General features: G+C 32.5%; 1 protein-coding gene across 7 annotated transcripts in view; it reads right to left on the reverse strand.

Annotated features, from left to right (window-relative positions):
• Positions 1 to 20408, reverse strand: part of LOC145935854 (protein turtle homolog B) — a 245720-nt gene that overhangs the window by 186266 nt on the left and 39046 nt on the right. The window contains exon 1 of one of the 7 annotated variants that reach the window (XM_083037528.1): positions 9745 to 9855. The exons of the other annotated variants lie outside the window; for them this stretch is intronic. Within the exon in view, the coding sequence (XP_082893654.1) occupies positions 9745 to 9784 (40 nt within the window). The 5' untranslated portion in view covers positions 9785 to 9855. Of the gene's footprint in view, positions 1 to 9744; positions 9856 to 20408 lie in introns of those variants that run through there. 7 annotated transcript variants of the gene reach the window in all.

Genomic DNA, 20408 nt, shown 5'->3' on the forward strand with positions numbered 1-20408 from the left:
ATTTAAATACCATATAGAATTTAAAAGAGATGTACAATGTATTTTAAGAGAAGTGAGAGAATTAAAGTTATATTTTTATCATACTTTTCTGTCACTTTTAAGATATTGAGTGAATACTCCACATAAGCAGATGATCTAGATAGACAATATAGATACTGCTACTTTATCACGTTATATACATATTCCCATTTTCCGAAATATACTTCATAAATTCCTTTCATTTCTGATGTTTCCAATTTTTCGTCCAGAGGTTTACAAAATATAAACAGATGCGACATGCTTCTGTGACAGATAATATACCGGGATATAATGCAGATAAGTTTACAGAATAAAAAAAAGTTTTTCTTTTATCTGTGGATTCTGTGATTAAAATCGTTAAAAAAATCGTGTTACCAATAATTCTTAAAGTCCAATGGAGTGAAAACAAAGTGGTTAGTTTTTTTGCGACTTACGTTCCAAGATTGTTAGATAACAAAACTTTGTTCTTTAGCTAATCTCAAGCGTCTTTATCTCAGAAGAATTTTAATTAAAGATTCACTCACACGCATACTCTCTCTTTTTCTTAACGAGATATTTAACATTCAATATTAAAAAAGTTGTCAAAAAATATGTGTTCAGAATTCAATCTCAGCAGTTAACCAGTATCTCATGAAGTGATTAAACTTTTTTTTGCTGTACTTGACAAGTGACACAATCATTTTCTAACTGTTAAATTGTAGTAAAAAAAATCGGCGCTTTATATTATTAGCTTCTGTAATAACGTCTTTACCTTTGTACACGTAGCGTACACCAAAGAAAATCAATGTGGTTTCATGACAGCGGCAATCATCGATTTACCGCAGCTGTGCATATCTACATTTCGAAAGCACCTTTTGATTATTTATAATTAATGTGACGTATCATAAATGACTGCGATTCATTTCTCATCATAAATTGAACATACTTAATTCGTTTATGACTTATTATTATTCGTTTTTTAAATAATTTCTATCGTCCAGTTACGCGAATTTAAGAATTAACCCGCTCTCGTCTTAATTAGTCGTCACGAACATTTCGAGAAACGTTTCGAAGAGTGATAAACGATCGCACGTGATTCCACGATAATCAGAAGACTCGACGGGCAACAGAAGCTGCGGGATCGAGTCAAAGTGATTTCACGAGAAGCTAAAAAGAAAATGCTGGCGGAAAGGTAGCGAGAGGGGGAGGGAGAGGAAGATGGGGAACACTTACCGCGATCGGATCGGGGGAATCTTTTCAACCGGTTCGAGCTAGCAGACCTAACCCGACTCTGAAGGATTTACGCGAGATCCGTCGATGAGAGGGTAAAAGACTGGCGAGGTGAGCATCGTACGGAGAAGAGATGAAAAGAAACCGAAAGATGGAGAAAAGTGACATGGGCGAGAAAGGAAGATCAGGAGGAACAGGGTGAAGAGAGAAAGGAGAGAAAAAGAAAGAGAGAGGGGGGGGGGAGAAGAGAAAACGCAGAAAAAAAGAAAAGAAAGATGAAGGAATAGGAGCAAGTATAGTAAGATAAGAAAGAATAAGGGTTCTCAGTTCGTGCTATTTTCTTGTCGTCGGTCCCAGGAAGAGAATAAAAGTTAAGAAAGAGAGAGGAGAGGCGGAACCAATTTCCCAAAGGTACGACGATCCGAAAAGCAGTATTCGCGTGGATACACGCGTCGTCGCGTCGCATCGCGACTCCATTTTTAGTTTAGTTTTTCGATCTGTTGAGCAGCTTTTCGCATCGCGTCGATAAACGCACGGATTTTTATTTCACAAGTAGCGTTGTGCATGTCGGAATATTATCATGAGATATAATAAGTCAGGTATAATGCATTATTACATATAATAGGATCTTAAAGAAAGATTCTCAGAAAATAAACAAAAAAGATTATTAATTATATACTTATTGCTTTTTTTTCAATCATTTATATACAATAAAAATCTGTCGAAATTTATTTTATCTTTCGTTTCTCTTTATATTACATTTCACGAAATATCAAGCGCGGCCAAGGCACAGGTCGCCGCGCGTCTGGCGAATATTCGACAATAATTTCGGAAAATTTTCCAACGGGAATCATATGTTTTAGGGTTCCAAGGAGCGAAGTGATATTCCGATATTGCATAGGACTCCGTGCACTTTTCAAAATCGGAACCGATAGAATCTTGAGAATCGCTGCGATTTTCCACGATGTGCCGCGACGCAAACGATAAAAATAATATTAAAAAAAAAAGAGGGATAAAAGGAAAAAAAAAAAAGATGAAATCGACGGAGGTGTCCGACGGATGCAGAAAGCGATCTCTAGATAAGGAAATTGGAGAGACGGAGACGACACGGTCTGACAGCGCAGGGTAGATAGCTAGGTAAAAGCCGGTACTGAGTTAATAAGACTCCGACGCCTATTGAGAAGGATGAGTTCTAATTAGATAATTCAATAACACAAAACGAATCGATAGGATGCGGCGAGAGCTCGGAAAAAGGATGGGAAAAAAGGAAATGCTCCGAGACATTGTACCAGTAGTTCTCAATCAACAGAAATTTGTCACGTCTTGGTAAACATTTATTGGAAATAGTTGGAAAATTTTAATCAATGTATTTATTAAAATCTATCGATTTTCTCTTTCCGTTTTTTTCTTTATATATATATTTCTCTATTATGATGTCAATTTTGTTGCAACAATCGAAAAGTGGAAAAGATATAAATAGGAGATTTTAAAATGATCAAATTTTCCAAGAAATATTGCAATAATTTAAAATTATTATTATTTCTTATAATAAATTTATAGTCACAATTATAATCTTATTAACTGTTAATAAAGTTTCTTAAAAGCGAATTTCTTTTTTCCAGTCACCGTCTTCTTGAATAATAAAAAAATTTTTTACGATAAAAAAAGATCAGAAAAAGACGAAATAAAATACGACTAAAGTTTATCAACATTAAAAATAAATACGGTATAATACGCAAGTCCCTCGTGTACAAGATTAAAAAATTTTTATTTAATAAAAATAATGATATTTTTATAAATTTTCCACTTTGCGATTGTACTATATATGGCGTTACTTCCGTTTTAGAAAAGAATTCTTCTCTATCGAATCATTGCGGTACGTAATCACGTCCTAGTCACAATGGAAGTCATCATTTATAAGCGCGGCTCGCGGAAAACTCGTTCTGTCAGGAAACCGCAGGCTTTCGAACGAACAAATAATGCGATCCATTCCCTAACTTACGGAGCACTTTGCCCGATCATCGTCGCGCGAATTCTCAAAAGTTGGATCAGATTCGATGCGATCGCTGCTAAGTGTCCACCTTCCTCCTCTTTCTCATCTCCCATCCCTGAAATCACTCGTCTTCTCTAGGTCCCATGGAAATTTCCCGATTACCGTGGAGAATTTCGCGCGACAGTCTTTCCGTCTTTCTTCCCCTCACTCTTTCCTTTTACCGCGCGCGCGTCGAAAGCCTCTTCTTTCGCAGTTTCATCGTCTCTCGGTTTTATCGACAGACTTCGTGTAAGTCCACCGAGCGATCGCTTTGACGCGAAGCCTTAATGCAGACTTGACGAGGCGGACTTGGTCGAGAAAAAAAAATATGTTCCTAAAGAGCCATGGGAGAGGTTTCTCCCTTCTGTAAAAACGAAGGCGTGCACTATCGGAAAACATTGAAATTCAATAAGAGCGCGCGCATTAACCGTAGAAAACAGAATAAACATCTTTTGTTAAAGGATTGAGAAAATTAACTCATACGTAAAAATACATTTTAAATTTTATGGATAATAGAGTTTTAATAGAAAATTAAAAATGTGTTAGGGAAATGTAATTTTAATTTACGATGAGTTTGACGATATGTTTACTTTGTATAGAAATATTTATCGGATTATAAAAATATGAAATTCTTTCTTTCGCACGCGAAATTTCAACTAAATTGCAAAAAATATATTGAAAAATATTAAAATACACACATATTAAACCAAAATGACACATGTAATGAGAATATTAAATACGAATCAAAAAGATTTATCATTTAAAATCGAATTATATTATACAATTTAAACAGTTTGATCTGTTAGGGAATATTGTTACAAAGGTGAGAGGTTTTCGAGCTAATTTTCAGAATAATTCTTGCGAAAGGAACATATATTATATTCATTTTCAACAGAGCGAATAACAAAGCGAACAATATGATGATGTTTCCATCGTTTGTAAGAATTATGTGTTAGCGTGATAGAAATTAATTATCTTCGTAATACAGATAAATATATGCATACGTTGCTCATATCCTAATTCACAATTTTCATTGGCAAAAATGAAACTGACCCGGTCTGACCGACTTCCGAAACTGTGTGTCGCTGTAATGATGCGACTCGTCGCGCTGTGATTAAAACCGGAAGAGAGATTTAATTCGCTCGAAATTCACCGCAAAATCTCTCTTCCACTTCACCGACGACTCGCGCACGCGCACCGATCTAGCGGCAAAACCGCAAAAACGTCGACGATCGTAGTGTACGAAACTTCGTAATGAACGTGAGCCAGATGTTCCTCGAACGAGTCGGAATTATCCCTGGACTTTTCTGAATGATTATCGGCAGAGAGACAGAAACAGAGAGAAAGAGAAAACTCAATCGGGATTTTTGTAAGATTTTTACATCGTGTAACAAAATTCTTCCCCCCAAAACAGAGAGAAAATTAGATGTCGATGAATTTAGTATAACAAGAATATCATATATGATTTTATTGAAAAATTCATACGCGAAATAGATAAAAAAATAAGGATAGAACTCTCGTTCTATCTCGTATTATATAATTAATTAAATATTATGTTCTCTCTTTTTATAATTTTTATTGGAGAGAAAGAGAGACAAAACTTCGGAAAATCATGTAAAACCCTGATAAAAATTTTCGCACTAGAAAATTATACGATTTCTTCACAAGATTCTGACATTGGATAAAGCATCAATTATTTAAATATCCGCTTATCCCTTTATAATCGTACAAGAGACAATCATAATGCACATAATAAACAAGTGCATCGAGTGACTTAATCTAGTTAAATTCCTGCTTGAAAATGTTAAATGCCAAAGTTAAAACTTTTGTGATAACAAAAACGTCAAAGCAAGCAGGCGAGAAACCATAATTTACGAAAGAGAGTATTTTTATTCTAGAAGCAGATGTACGAATCGCATGCGCACATTCTCACTTCTCATCTAGCGTATAGACCACTTTGTTAGATTCCGTACCTCTGTAAAGCAGGCTTTTAAACATTGAAATACTGCATTTGCAAACGCTCGCCACATAGTTACATAAGCGCAGCGTGGAATTTTTAAATAAAACATTTTATGTTAAAAGCAATATCATTTATTAAAGTTAATAAATAGACTGACCTTTCAAGCCTTTTCAATATTCTGCTAATAATTATTTAATTAAATAATTATTTATAACTTAATATTTAATAATTGTTTTTAAATAAAAAATATGCAACTAAAAATTCTATATTTGTAAAACAATATTTACTAGCATCGCGTTATTTAATATTAAATTTCTAATTATTTTATAACTAATTATATAATTAATACGGAATTCGAAGCTTTAATAAATATGGGAATTTAATAAAAGTGGGAAGAATCATTTGTCAATTGTGTATAAAGAATGGACGATAAATCTTATTTTTCACGCACCCTATTGGTTAATCCTTGTTCCTTACGTGGTTGATAAACTTCAGATAAATTACTCTGATATGTAAAGCAATTGCCGCGATGGCAACACAATAGACGGTAATTTATCTCTGAGCACATTTACTCTCGTGTTGTTCATAATTATATCGCCAGCCGTTCGTTATATGACGAGCGCACACAATACGCGAGAAAACTTCAACTACTTAACACCCACGTTTACAGAACGTTTATTTTTGCTTGAAGAAATTAGCAAACTTGCAAACAACAATAATAAGTAAAGAATAATAAACATTTTGTAACAAAATCGCGAGGATTATTTATACAACTAAATGTATTTATCTTTCCAAATAATTAAATTCTGCTTAGTTTTTTTATATTTCCCTGATTCTCTCTTTTAAAAAATATTGAAATATAATTCTAAATAAATATATTCGTTAAATGTTTTGAAATATTTAGAAGAGACCTAGAAACGGAAATATCATAATAAAATCTAACGGATAAATTTATGCGCAATGTTATTTACAATTTAATTAATTTTACAAAATGTACCATTAGTCTGTCTCGTATAATATAGAGAAATATATATATATATATATATATATATATATATATAATTATACATAATTTATACATTTTATAAATTAACATTTGCAAAGTTGTCCTGTTTACTGAAAACTGCGCATATAATTAAATATGCAACAACATTTTATTCGCATAAATTATAAAATTCTGTTTTAATAAATTCTTGAATAATGCATTAAGGAAATACGTTCCGCAATATTCATGAAATAAATTATTCCCGAACATTCCGAGACACACAATGTTAGAAAATATTCCAGAACTTGTTCCGGAGAGAGTCGCGATCTAGTTTTTCCTGTTTCCGGTGCTTATCGTAATACCCGTAATGTCATTAGTCATTTGTTGTTTCGTGTAAAAAGCGCGCGACTCTTCGCGAAATGCCCGAGGGAACACTCGATATTTTCGTTTTAATGGCCACCCCCACCCCCTTCCTCGACTTCGACGGTTATTTTTGAATTATTTTGCATCGCGCTCGGTTGCCATCCCGCGAATATCCCCGGGATCATGTGAATAATGGTAGGTGATGTGCAGCTATGTTACAAAGAATTCTTGCGAGAACAAGCGTTTTTCTCTGAGAAGCGACGTGTAATGGAGGAAATGCAAATTTAATGGATGACTTTCAATCAGTACGTAAAATCATACGTAAATCGAGTAAGATCCCTTGCAAATGTAGAGTTTCATTTCCTCGGTCATTCATAGAATACATAGAGAATTTTAAACGCAAAGTCAGAGACTGGTCATATTTGATCTAATTAGTAAATTTTCGACCAAATTAGTAACTTCGTAATAGAAACCCAAGAAGTAAACTAATGATATAAATGTAATAATACCAATCCCTAATAATGTTCGATTATTATATTAAAAACATGAAAAATATATTTGCGCTTATACTTTTCAAAAAAATTTATAAGAAAAAAATGTAATAATCTAATAATCACTTTCTAAAAAAGGCATGTTTTTGACATTGTTGTCGCTTTTCCGCGATGCTGACTGACTAGCTGTCTCGATTCGCGTTGTGAATTATATTCATAACATCGAGCAGCTGTTATCGCGAGGGTTAGCAGTTTGACAGTTTGTCCAAAATAAAATAAAATAAAATTATATTGTTTTAAATAATATGTTATAATACTTTAAACTCGATTAATATTTTTGACAGTTATCAGCTGATTTCTGTCAAAAAATATTAATCGCGGATAAAGTATTATAACATATTATATTACTTACAAAATATTATTTTAATTATAATAATATATTGTAAATAATATAATATGTTATAATATATACTTATAATATATACTTTGTCCGCGATTAATATTTTTTGACAGAAATCAGCTGATAACTGTCAAAAATATTAATCGAATTTAAAGTATATATTAAAACATATTATTTTATTTTATTTTATTTTAAACAAACTGTCAAACTGCTAACCCTCGATGCTATGAATATAACGCACAACGTAAATCGAGGCAGCTAATCAACATCACGAAAAAGAGGCAACAATACTTACGAGAATCGACTTAACATGCCTTAGAAAGGAACTAGTGCGCGCAACGCGCCCGCCATTCCTCGATTTTATATAAAAAAGAATGATATTTTTATATAAAGTTTGTTTAAACTTGATTAATATTTTTTGACAGAAATCAGCTGATTTTTTTTGCGTTAATTTGCTAATTAAATTTTAAAATAATATGTTATAAAAATATGTAAAATAGTAATATGTTGTAAATAATGTAAATAATATGTTATAATGCCTTATCTGCAATCAATACTTTTTGACAGAAATCAGTTGATAACTGTCAAAAATATTAATCGAGTTTAAAGAAATATGACACATTATTTAATTTAAAACATATTATTATTTTAATTTTTATAACATAATATTATTTTAAAATTTAATTAGCAAATTAACGCTTGAATCAGCTGATGTATGTCAAAAAATATTAATAAAGCGTTAATTTCCCAATTAAATTTAAAAATAATATGTTAAAAATATAAAAATAATATGTTTTATAATAAGTTATAATGTCTTATCTGCGCGATTAATATTTTTTGACAGAAATCAGCTGATAACTATCCAAAATATTAATCAAGTTTAAGGAATTATAACATATTATTTAAAACATATTATTATCTTAATTTTTATAACATGTTTTTATTTTAAAATTTATTTAACACATTAACACATTATTAATATTTTTTTAGAGAAATCAGCTGATTAAAAAGTTAATTTGCTAATTAATTTTTAAAATATTAATATGCTATAAAAATTAAAATAATAATATGTTTTAAACAATATGTCATAATTCTTTAAACTCGATTAATATTTTTAACAGTTATCAGCTGATTTCTGTCAAAAAATATTAATCGCAGATAAGACATTATAACATTTATAACATATTATTTACAACATATTACTATTTTAATTTTTATAATCTATTATTATTTTAAAATTTAATTAACAAATTAACGTTTTATTAATCATTTTTTACTTAAATCAGCTGATTAAAACGTTAATTTGTTAATTAAATTTTAAAGTAATAGTATGTAATAAAAATTATAAAATAATAGTATGTAATAAAAATTATAAAATAATGATGTTTCAAATAAAATGTTATAGTACTTTAAACTCGATTAATATTTTTTGACAGTTATCAGCTGATTTCTGTCAAAAGATATTATTCGAGTTTAAAGTATTATAACATATTATTTCTAACATTATTATTTTAATTTTTATAACATATTTATATTTTAAAATTTAATTAGCAACTTAACGTTTTAATCAGCTGATTTCTGTCAGAAATATTAATAAAATTTAAACAAACTTTATAATAAATATCATTCTTTTTTATATAAAATCGAGGAAGAAGCGCGTAGCGCGCGCTTGTGTTGTTCTAGTTAATTAAAAAAATCTAACTTATTTTTTGTAATTGTAATGCCCTCAATGATTTACTCCTCGAAATTTTGGTGATTATTATTTATTACGTCGCTATTAATTGAATCAAATTGATCACACTTATGTCAACATTTAATACATATATAATAATAATTCTATTTTTTTAGTCTGCATTTTATGTTTATAAGATAAAAATATAAATTCTGTGCATTTTTTTACAACATGAAATTTAATGCGTCATATACGTTAATTATTCCTATGCATATTAATTATTATCATGTAAATAATTATTTAACATATAATATAATGCAAAAATTGTGAAAAAATAACGTATTAAAAATCAATCTCATTTTAATGCATATTTAATGAAAAATATTTCATATTATTAATAATTATTTAATTAATATATAAAATAATACAATATTTAATTGATATGTATATGTATACATATTAATATATAATTATTTTCGTATATTATTAATAAATATTTTTCTATATTCATACAGGGAATTTATTCTACCTAATCCTATCTCAGAACTCGCCGCATATAACTAAATATAAATATAAATATAAGATTTAATTAATTACTATAATTATAGACTCACCATTGTCGTTTCGCTGTTTGATTTTCGTCGTTCGATCCATTCATCTTTTTGTCCAAAGCGTTGATTACCGCTGATCGATGATCCATCGCCAAATGTGATTGAATCAGTCAATTAAATATCACTGTTGATAATCACTATCACTCGCGATAATGGCCATATTTTTCTTTTCTTTTCCGATGTTTGCACGCTTTCGATCGAATATCAAGTACAAGTACATATTTACAAATATAATGGATATTTTTATTCGGCACTCCCGACAATATGTGCGCGACGAATTTATTTAGCATGTTAAATCATTATATTTATTATTACACTGTAGTATACTTATTACAACACTGCAATTACGATGTACTTTCGCCCGATACTTTTTCTCGGCACTCCCTTTGTCAACTGTCTCTCTTTCCACTATTGAAAAACCGATGTACTAAAGGCGCGTATATGTTACTCATGTTTGTCGCGCATTTACGCATCGCGATTCACGCGACTATTATTATCAACCACTATCTCACTCGCGAAAGATTTAATCGCAACGACGCTTCCGAAATTCGCCACTACTCGCGATGATTGCCATTTTGGGAAACGTGACGCACTATACCGGGGTTCACATACCAATCGTCAGGGCTTTTGTCGCAAAGTCTCGACGAAGCGTCTAATTAACCATGCGATCGGGTCCGCATTTATAATCCACAGAAATATATAATTCTCATAATTGAAACGTAATCGAAGCAAGAGTCCGATATAAATTATTTAACTCACTATATTCGCATATCCCATATATTCGCGGCGGTGCAACTCGAGAACGCGAAAAACTTGGGAGAAGAGAGAGGGGGGGGGGTTCACACGTCGCTCGCCAGGGGTACGAGTTGCTCACAAGTCCGCCAACTGCTCGCCAAGTTTCTTGTATTCCGTGACACGATGCCGGCGACGTATTCATCGATCACTATTTTAACAGAATGCTTCGAATTGATCGGCAAATATAGCGTATTTTGTTGTTAGTTATAACGTACGCGCGCGATTAATTTTCTACAAACGAGTAGAACGTCTCGGGAGAGCGCGCGATGATATACTGACTGTAGCGCGGCTTATAGTAACTACGTCATATGACGCGAGGCTCGCGCGTCTCCCCCCCCCCACCCTTCACTCCACAATTTTGGAATCGGCTCATGTTTTTTTCCAGGAGTACGGCTGTCCTTCGCCAGACGTTTATCCTGCTTATCTCTACCTTGAGTTAATTCCAGGAATACAATGGGTTTTACTTTCTTGCTTTCTATCGCGAACAAAAGTGAATAAACGTGGAGTAAAATATCGCATATATTTGCGAACGTTTTCTCTCCCGCTAATATTTTGATTCGTAATAGTAATAATACTAACATATAATTAATAATTTCATTAATTAACAAAGCATAACAAATCGCATCGTGAATGTTAAATATATCAAAAATGAAATATTACACTTTCTCCGCATTGAAAGTGAATAAATGTTATACGCAAAAATAAATATGCTTCGAAAGTGTGATATTGAAGGTCGCAATTATAAATATATTTTATAATTTATTTATAAAATGTGCGTGCGCGCGAGATCGTACTCGAGACATTTTCGCGATTTATTCGCGAGTGTGTCTTCGTGAAATTTTGAAGCAAATAGGAATTGGTATCGATGAAACAGCGAAATATGCATGCGGCAGGTGCGTGACAGTTGGTGAGTAAATTATTCCATAATTTTTTTTCTCAATATTTCGAGAGCTACGAAACACACTCGGAGACAATCTCGGAGTTTTTCAAAGAAATTGAAAAGAGACTCAAAATTGTGTAACACGTCCTTTGTAAAGTTTGTACATTTTTAAGTTTTATTGCCCCTTATACGTTCGATACCCTTACAATCTATAATTCAATTACAACAAACACATGCGACACGCGTTCCATTATCTTTTAACCTGCTTCTCTTATCAGCCGATTACCTTTTCTATCCCTCGGAGCCATAATTCTCTCGCGCATATACGCCAACCCAAAAGTTTTTACAGGGAGGTCTTTCTCCATCGACGAGATATAGTCAGCGAGATTTATGATCGGCCCATATGATGTCGACGCTATTGTAAACGTTAATAGCCGAATCTTGTCATGCGTTATTCGTTGTTGTCAAAACGGCTGTCAAAATGCAATTTATAAAGTTAAATGCTATCGCTGTTGTTACACCTTCAATGCGTGACGCACAGTAAATATTCCTTTAATTCTTAATTTACAGTAGAACATAAATAGAAAGGTAAAATTATATTATAAAGATGGATATCAATAAAATATTAAAGGGAAATGGAAAAAAAATTCGTAACATACGTAATTAATGAAAAATTCAGAAAAAAAGATCAGTGTTCGATAAATGTAACAAGATAAAACTACGTAACTTAAAACAAAAATTATCAACATAATTAACGTTTCTTTAATAAATAAAAAAAATATAAAATAAAAAATAATAACGTAAAAAAAGAAACATTTATCTACATCTAACTAAAGTATTAGTTATATCCAACTGAAAATGTGCATCTAATCGTTAAATGTTCCTCTGTATTTAGTTGAATTAAAAAATTGGTTTATTGTGACAACCGCGTTTGTTACAACTCTATTTTAATTACTTTTCTCCCGCTTTTCTTTGACATGCGTAATTTCCAACGATGATGTCATTTTACACCGATAAAATAAGAGAAAATTATTTCACGCAATTGTTTAATTAGAACAATTTGTCCCGGCTTCCGCTGTCGGGGCAATCTAATTCACAAGTTGTTGACAACCGGAATTATAATCCAATAATAATCTCCGACAAACGGATAAAATAGTAATTTCATCATTTTATTATACATAATTTTTCTTTTCTCTCGCCGAGATAATTCGCCTAGAAAATTGCTCTGCATCGCGACATCACAATTATTCGGAACTACGGAAAAAAAGAAAAAATAAGAAAAAAAAGAAAAGGAAGAAGGAATCGCGTCCAATTACTCAAACAGCACCGATTGTCGGTCGGTGAGGCAACTCGAGCGAGAAGCTCGAGGACACACAAGGGTTCTATCTCTCTTTCGTCCTCCCTCTTCTTCCCCCTTTCTCGCTCTGTTGCCTAGCTATGGATGACAGTTTCCTCGGGAGACCTCGCCCCAATATATCAGCGTCGTCCTTTAACCTCGAATAATTGTACGACCGCTGCATTCCCTTCCTCGCCTCCTCGTAGTCGCTTTCGAAATACCGGCAGGTATCTTGAGACGTAAAATAATTCATTTGCGCGACACGCTCGGGTAGATGGTTCTGATACCACCGGCATGCAGTTGGAAAACACATTCAAAACGTTGCCGAAGCGCGCAAGTCTGTTTACCCACGGAATAATCTTGGAAATTCTGCTGACTTGATACCGCCGACGCTTACAAATTGCAGTGATACAATGGAAAACCGCGATAATTACTTATCTAGTGACGTGTGTAACAGTAACGATCCTGGGTGACACCGGCCTTTCTTAATGTTACATTATAATTGCAAAAAAACATCGCGAATAATAATTTTAGACGCCATTTAGAATTACACGTATCTTATATTTTTTTATACATATGTTTCATGTAGTTATTAGTTTTTAAATAAAAAATATTTAAATATTTAAAAAATATTTTTAAAATATAATTTTTCTTTTATAAATAACCGTTCTGTATGATAAACTTCATTGACATTAGCATAATGCAAAATGTAGAACATAAGCAATAGTGTTTCTGCAAATGAAATTACAGAGAAAAGGGTGGAGTTACATACATAGAGATAGAGAAAAGAAATTTCAAACATTGTGAAACGTCAACATTTTTTTTAATTAAAACCTACTCGCTGTTAAGTGGTTCACAGCGAGCAACTCGAAATATCTTTTATAAAAAAGCGATTCACACACATGCGTAGAAAACGTAAATTTTGTCGAGCAGCTCTCAGTGGTATACTTTAGATTAATGTTAATGCCAACAGTGAAAAACATAGAAAAATGAAAACTTTGGACCACGCGTATAATTTCAGGTTTATAAAATTTACAAATAAAGCAAGATTAGAATATAAATCTTGTCGAAATTATCTCAATCATAGAAAATTATAAAAAAATTAGATTTTACTTGATTAAAATAATTATTATTTGTTATTAAATTTCATGTAATAAAAATTTGAGTTTGAAATTTTTATCAAAAATTTTATTTCTCAAGATTTAACTAAACAGTGAAAATAGAAACAATTGTTTCATTTTATATAAAACATTATTTTATGACTGATGCTTGTCGAGATTTTGCTGTTCTTGTGAAATCTTTTCGCTATTTTGTGTGTAAAGAAACTCATGTATTTTATTTTATCTATATCAACAAATGCTGACGTTGAATTATGATACTTAAAAGTGACCGATAATCCAGAAGCGTCGACGAATGCCAAAGGGCGCTATTAAGCAGCGGCGAGATGAAAAGTTTTCGCGAGATGAAAAGGCACGTTGAATCGACGCGTCCGCCCTTCCAAAACTCGATTCAAAGTTGCTTTAACATGGTTTATAGGCAAGGTCTACCGCCAAAGCACTGCTGTTTCACGAATAATGAATAAAGTGTTAATATTGTCAGGCTTTTCCACGATATAATCCGCATTCGAATATAGCATATTGTTCGAATCCCATTTAACGATCGAACTGTGATTTAGCAAGGGTACGAACTCAAATACAATCAAATTAATACACGTAGAAATATTGTCGCAAATTACATACGTTTAATATGCTCAAAATTATCACCTTTATATTATCAAATATCCAAACACAGATTTAATTTTGTCAAATTCTTTATTAAATCTGAAAATGTATTTGACGATTAAAATGAAATTTTAAAACTGCGCAAAAAAAAAGAGAAAGAGAAATTTACATATTATTCTATCATTTCGCCAAATTCTTTGTGGAGTGTCTTCTCGATGAAGTTTTCTCTCGAATAGCATCGCGTGACACTTTCTTGGCAATCGCAGATTTGGCAATCATCTCTATGTTCAACCGTACTCTATTTTCTTCTAGTTAGCTATAAAACCACACACAACAATTTTGTTCTTCGTCACATAAATGATTCTTTTATATTTTTACTTTCATGTAATTTGAAATCGGATGTATACTACATTTGTCACAGATCTCACAGGGAAGAGAGTGGTTATTTTTATACTGTAGTACCATAAGCTTATTTTCTCTTTAGGATTTAATAAACGCGATGACTCGTGGCCGGAGAAAGACGACGCAAAAGAAAAAAAAAAAAGACAACGAACTTTGTTATCTGTCATCCAGTTTCTTTCCAGTTCTGTCTTACCACTCCTCCTGCATTTCGGCCGTCGCCGATTTTTCGGCGACCCCTTTTTATGTGTTTTTCCGCAACGGCGTCTCGTCAACGTCGCGAACTTCCGACGTGGCAGCGAGCGAGCCTCCACCCTTTTCTCTTACTCTTTTCGGAGCTTCGACCTTCCCTTTTGTCGCCAACTTTCGAGAGTCGCCCGAACGGTGATGGCAGAGCTCCCTTCGCTCGCGCTCGCGAAAGAGAGATTCAAGTGTCAAATATTTTGGAAGTGTAAACAGGTGGAAAGTCCATCCGTTTCCCGTATCGGAAGGGGCTCTGTCATTTTCTCTCCGTTTTTCCGCGAGTCGAAAGTTTCCGCGGTCTTAATCGCGAAACGCCTTGACCCAGCAGCATGAAAGAGACGAGAGCTAAGTTGACACTCGGCAACGAGTAAAATTTCCCTTTGCACTATATCTGTGCGACAAATCCGTGTCATCCGTGGATTTTCTTGGAATATCACGAAATTCTCGACTACTTTAAACGTACTGACAAATTGTTCGACAATAATTGACGACAGTTATTATATTTTATCATATATAAGAATGTTAAATGATATGTAACAATATATAATCGGCATTTACTTTTAATAGCATATCAATTTCAATTCACGAATTCAAAATATAATTTTTTTATTAATCAATAAAAATTCCGATAACAATCTATTATCAATTTGTATCATGTTTTAAATTACTAAAGTACATAATTTGACATAATGCGATCAAAATTGCACATGTAAAAATTTTATAAAAACTATTGTCTATTTATATTTTCTTGACCAATGATAATTAAGATAATTTAATTTTTTTCACAGCCGCCATTGTAAGAAATTCATATACATATTACATATATACGACTGATTATAGAACGAGAGTAGTAATCTAGGATAAAGAACGCAGACAAAGGAAAAATTTTGAAATCACGCTGGCCGTATTGACGTAATTACTGTCGAGGTTCGTGTTTTGCAAGCCATAAGTGAATTATGTAAATTAAGTGCGCCGCAGCACGCTTCTCGTGCTATGAAAATGGCCGCGTGAAATAAGCGATTATTCAGGAATTACCCCGATAATTTATGGCCGCGCAATGAACATACATGTTGAATATGCGGATGGACGTTTAATAGCTCTATAGAAATGCCTCTTATCCGCTTTCTACTCGATATTCTAAATATATTTGTCTCTCTTTCCCGCAAAAAATATACAATATAAAACAAACATTCACATCACTATCATTATCATCATATGTTATTTTGTAAATTTTTTTTTTACCGTAAATTACAGTGTGTAAAATTCTATCAAAAATGTATTATGTATATGTTAATATAATTTTTTATATTTATTAAATCATTTTATATGTATATATAAAAATTATATATAAAAAGTCTCCATATCAAGCTTCGACATATGTAACTGTTAAGCATTCGCTTAACACTGAAATGTTATATAGAATTATTTATTTTATTACAGAATTATTTATAGAATTTCGATCTATATCACTTCAATCAACAGCCTTCATGAACTGGTCAAATCTAAAATGGAGATGCTATTAAATTCACGTGAATAAATCGTTACCATAACAATAGTTAACTGCGTGACACAACGGTGTCATAAGATAGCGATGCTTGCGAGGAGTTTCCGGTTTATCGGAGCTTCTCCGCGAATTTTGCGCGTCAATGATTGAAATCTCTCTCCGAACGCGTCACACGGTCGCATCGTGACAGTAAGCAACTTATGTACCCCGTGTGGTAATCAACACTGTGTCGAAGTATATATCCGTTAAACATTTCCACAGCTGGTTTCGGATGCGGATATACCGTGGTACGTCTCCACCGCGAGATGCGCACTTCATAGCTAATAAATCGACCGCGCAATGTGCATATCGTAAAAGTTAATTTCCATTTTCGTTCTCCCGTTTGATTTAACGTCTTTAGGCGTGTCGACCGTTGATGCGATCTTTCATATTCGATAGTAAGATCGAACATATAGAGATAATACAATAGAAAAGATAATACATAGAGATAATACAATAGAAGCAGAGATTTCAATTTACTCGTATACGATGTTACGAATTTATCAATGCACATGTCCTTTATGATGATTATTTTGCATTCTTTCAGAGTTCATAAATTTCTCTCTTTCTCCAATTAATATTCAATTCAAAAAAGAATATTTTTTTAACACAACGAAGGCTGATCACTTTTGTTTTACGCTGAATATGATTCCGGTCTTTAAATTATTCTATTACGTTACAATTTTTGAAAATTTAATATTGTAAAAAAGTTGTTTTAATGTATCGTTATAGCTACCGTGTTTATAGAATGTGTTAGAGAAATTTAATTGCAATCACGAAATTAAATATATTGTTGTGGAACTTTCAATTTTACAAGAAATTAATTATAGCTAATAAATATTCATGATTTAATGAGATCTATTACGAGAACATTATGAAATTAAATCATTCAGGTTCAATCAAATATTTTTCACACTTAAGGGTTTTCCAAATCGCTAAATATAAATCTGACGTCAAAATCGACAAATTAAAGATGACGAAATTAATTTTAAAAATCTGAGTTTTTTTTTTAATTTGACATTTGGTACATTGATTTATTAATTTTAAGTTTGTCAATTTTGACATTGAATTCGCATTCAGCAACTTGGAAATCTTTAAGTTGAATAAATATATTAAAAAATATTTGATGAATTCTCAATGGTCTAATTTAACTTTCCCATAGACATAATAGATTTTATTTAATCATGTATATCTTTTTAACCATAACTGACAAGTTTCTTTTGAGAAGGCTAACAATATAATATTGATTACAAAACAAAATTGACAACAAAACTTCTTCAACATTATCATATATAGTCATAACACGACAAAATACATAATCCTTTGCAATCGTAAATTTGTCAAAATTGTGATGTAATATAAAGCAGCTTGAAGTCTAGAATCTAGTATTCAACGGAAACAACTGCAGAAAATTATTCTTTTTCTTGTTTTTTTTTTCTTTTTTTTAACTTTGTAATCATAACTTGTAATAAAGACGAGGAAAATAGGGAATCCGTAATATATTCGACAGGCTTATTTAAAATATTCCGTTTCTGTTTTGCATAAAAATTTAATTTAGACATCTGTGTTGTTGGTATATATATATATATTTGCTTTTGAAATGCAAGATTTCATCCAGAAGTCACGCGGCTAAAACACATCCAGATTCGATTAAGATGTAAGAAAACGCGATTAACGGTTATTAACGCCGCCATTCTACATTATGCGACGCCTTGGTTGCGACGCGGGATAATTTGGGACAAGGAAATATTTATCGGCTAACAAGTTTACCTGGAATAAATCCAGGAGAGAAAGAGCGCCGGCGGGGAGAAGCAGAAGCCGCGTGATGCGGAAAGGGCGAGGAGGATTAAGTTCTCTCGGTGCCTAAGTTCACGAGCGAGTCGCCATAAAGAAAGGAAACGAGAGGGGGAGAGAAAGAAAGAAAGAGAGAGGGAATGAAGCAGAAGGCGTTCGTGCAAGACGACGAAAAGGAAGAAAAAAAAAAGAGCAGCCCGAGAGAGGTAAACGGTGCAAATTAAGCGCGGCGCGGCGCGGGAATGCAGTTTTCCTTTCCTTTCCCGGCGCCAGCATTAACGCCGCGAAGCTTAACGATCGCGCTAGCAGAGAGACCGAAAGAAAACGCCGAAAACTTCCTCTTCCTCCGCTTCTTTCGGGACCGTTTCTCCCCTGTTTTTTACGACCGCGCCGGCAGCTGTCTTAGATCGATCTCGCGGCTCGGTCGCGATCACGTTTGTCCCGACACGCCATTTAAACGCGACGCGATGCCTCGCGCGACCAAAAAAATGGAGTAAAATATTATACTCTAATGCGCGATAAATATTTCCTACGGTAAGCAATTTTCGACCTTTTCTTGGCAACGCATGCCAACGCGATCGGTCGTTGAACACGTCTCCTAATCCTGATAATTAATGACAAGACATAAATCGATGATGATATTTTAACCGTTTTTATATGTAATAAAATTAAACTAGATAATAATCATATTGAAAAATGTCTTGGAATACTATTTCTAGATAATTAGATAATTATTGTTTATTCATATATATACATATACACAGTTGAAAAAATTGTGTTAAATTTAACAAATATCACATGTCCCAAACGGTCCACAGAAATTTTTGTGTTAATTTAACATAATACGGATATGTTAAATGATGACACGAATATTGTGTTAATATTTTAACATAAAATAAATGCAAACTTCAAGTAAACTTAAAATAAATTTTTTGTTAAATTAACATAGTTTTAATGTAAAAATTAACTAAAAAAATTGTTAATTTTACATTTTATCATCCCCACTTATATTATAAAGTAAAATTAACATTTTTTCTGTAAATTTTAACAGATAAATCTTGTCACCAATAATATCGAACATATTTATTGTGTAAAATTAAAAGTAAATACACATTGTGTTATTTTTACACTTTTTTTCAGTTATTTTAATAATTTAACATTTGAGTTCAATTAACACAACAGCAATATGTAACACAAAAATTTTTGCAGGGGCCGTTTTTAATAAGAAAACACAAATTTTCAAACTGTGTATTAAATAAAAATAAAAATTTATTTTGCTTTTTCTATTACAAGAATTGTCCAAACCAGATGATATATGTAATACAAATTTATTTTATCAAAAGTAAAACGTTTGAAAGCGCATATTTCGGGAAATAAAACTATCGCAGGAAAAAATGAATTTTTATTGACGTTTACTTGAAATTGAGTTTCAAAATCCGCATGTCTATAACTAAAAGTCGGCCTTTCTCTCTCTTTCTCTGTAAAGCGAACGATACCTGAAGCGACATTGATGCTTCGCGGTGAATTAAATGCTCTGTCGTGGCATGTATTACGAGATTACGCAAGATGCGAGATATCAATTTAATTGATTGCCACATAAATTCGTCAAAACGCGCGCTTGCGCCAAAATGTGACCAGCGCCGCCTCTCTTCTCTCTCGCTTAAAATGTTTCGTGTTCTCCGTTACATATCGAAAATATTTCGACGTCGATTTATTCGCTGTCAACCTGCCAGCACGATTGTCCCATCGTAATACTTAAATGTATCGTTCCGTTTCCAACATTCTCGAAAACGATACTAATGGAAAATTTGCGAGGCTATTTCGCGAGCAAACTTCATTACAAAGTGCGCAAACAATTTGCTCGGTTAAAGCGCCGAGCTACGTATATTATAACTGATGGCAGATAATAATTAATGCCGTTCGTTATTAAATGCCGCGATATTGTATGTTTACACG

The sequence above is a fragment of the Prenolepis imparis genome, unplaced genomic scaffold (assembly GCF_030444845.1).
Source record: "Prenolepis imparis isolate NDT839.2.m4 unplaced genomic scaffold, iyPreImpa1.0 SCAF_5, whole genome shotgun sequence".
NCBI lineage: Eukaryota > Metazoa > Arthropoda > Insecta > Hymenoptera > Formicidae > Prenolepis > Prenolepis imparis.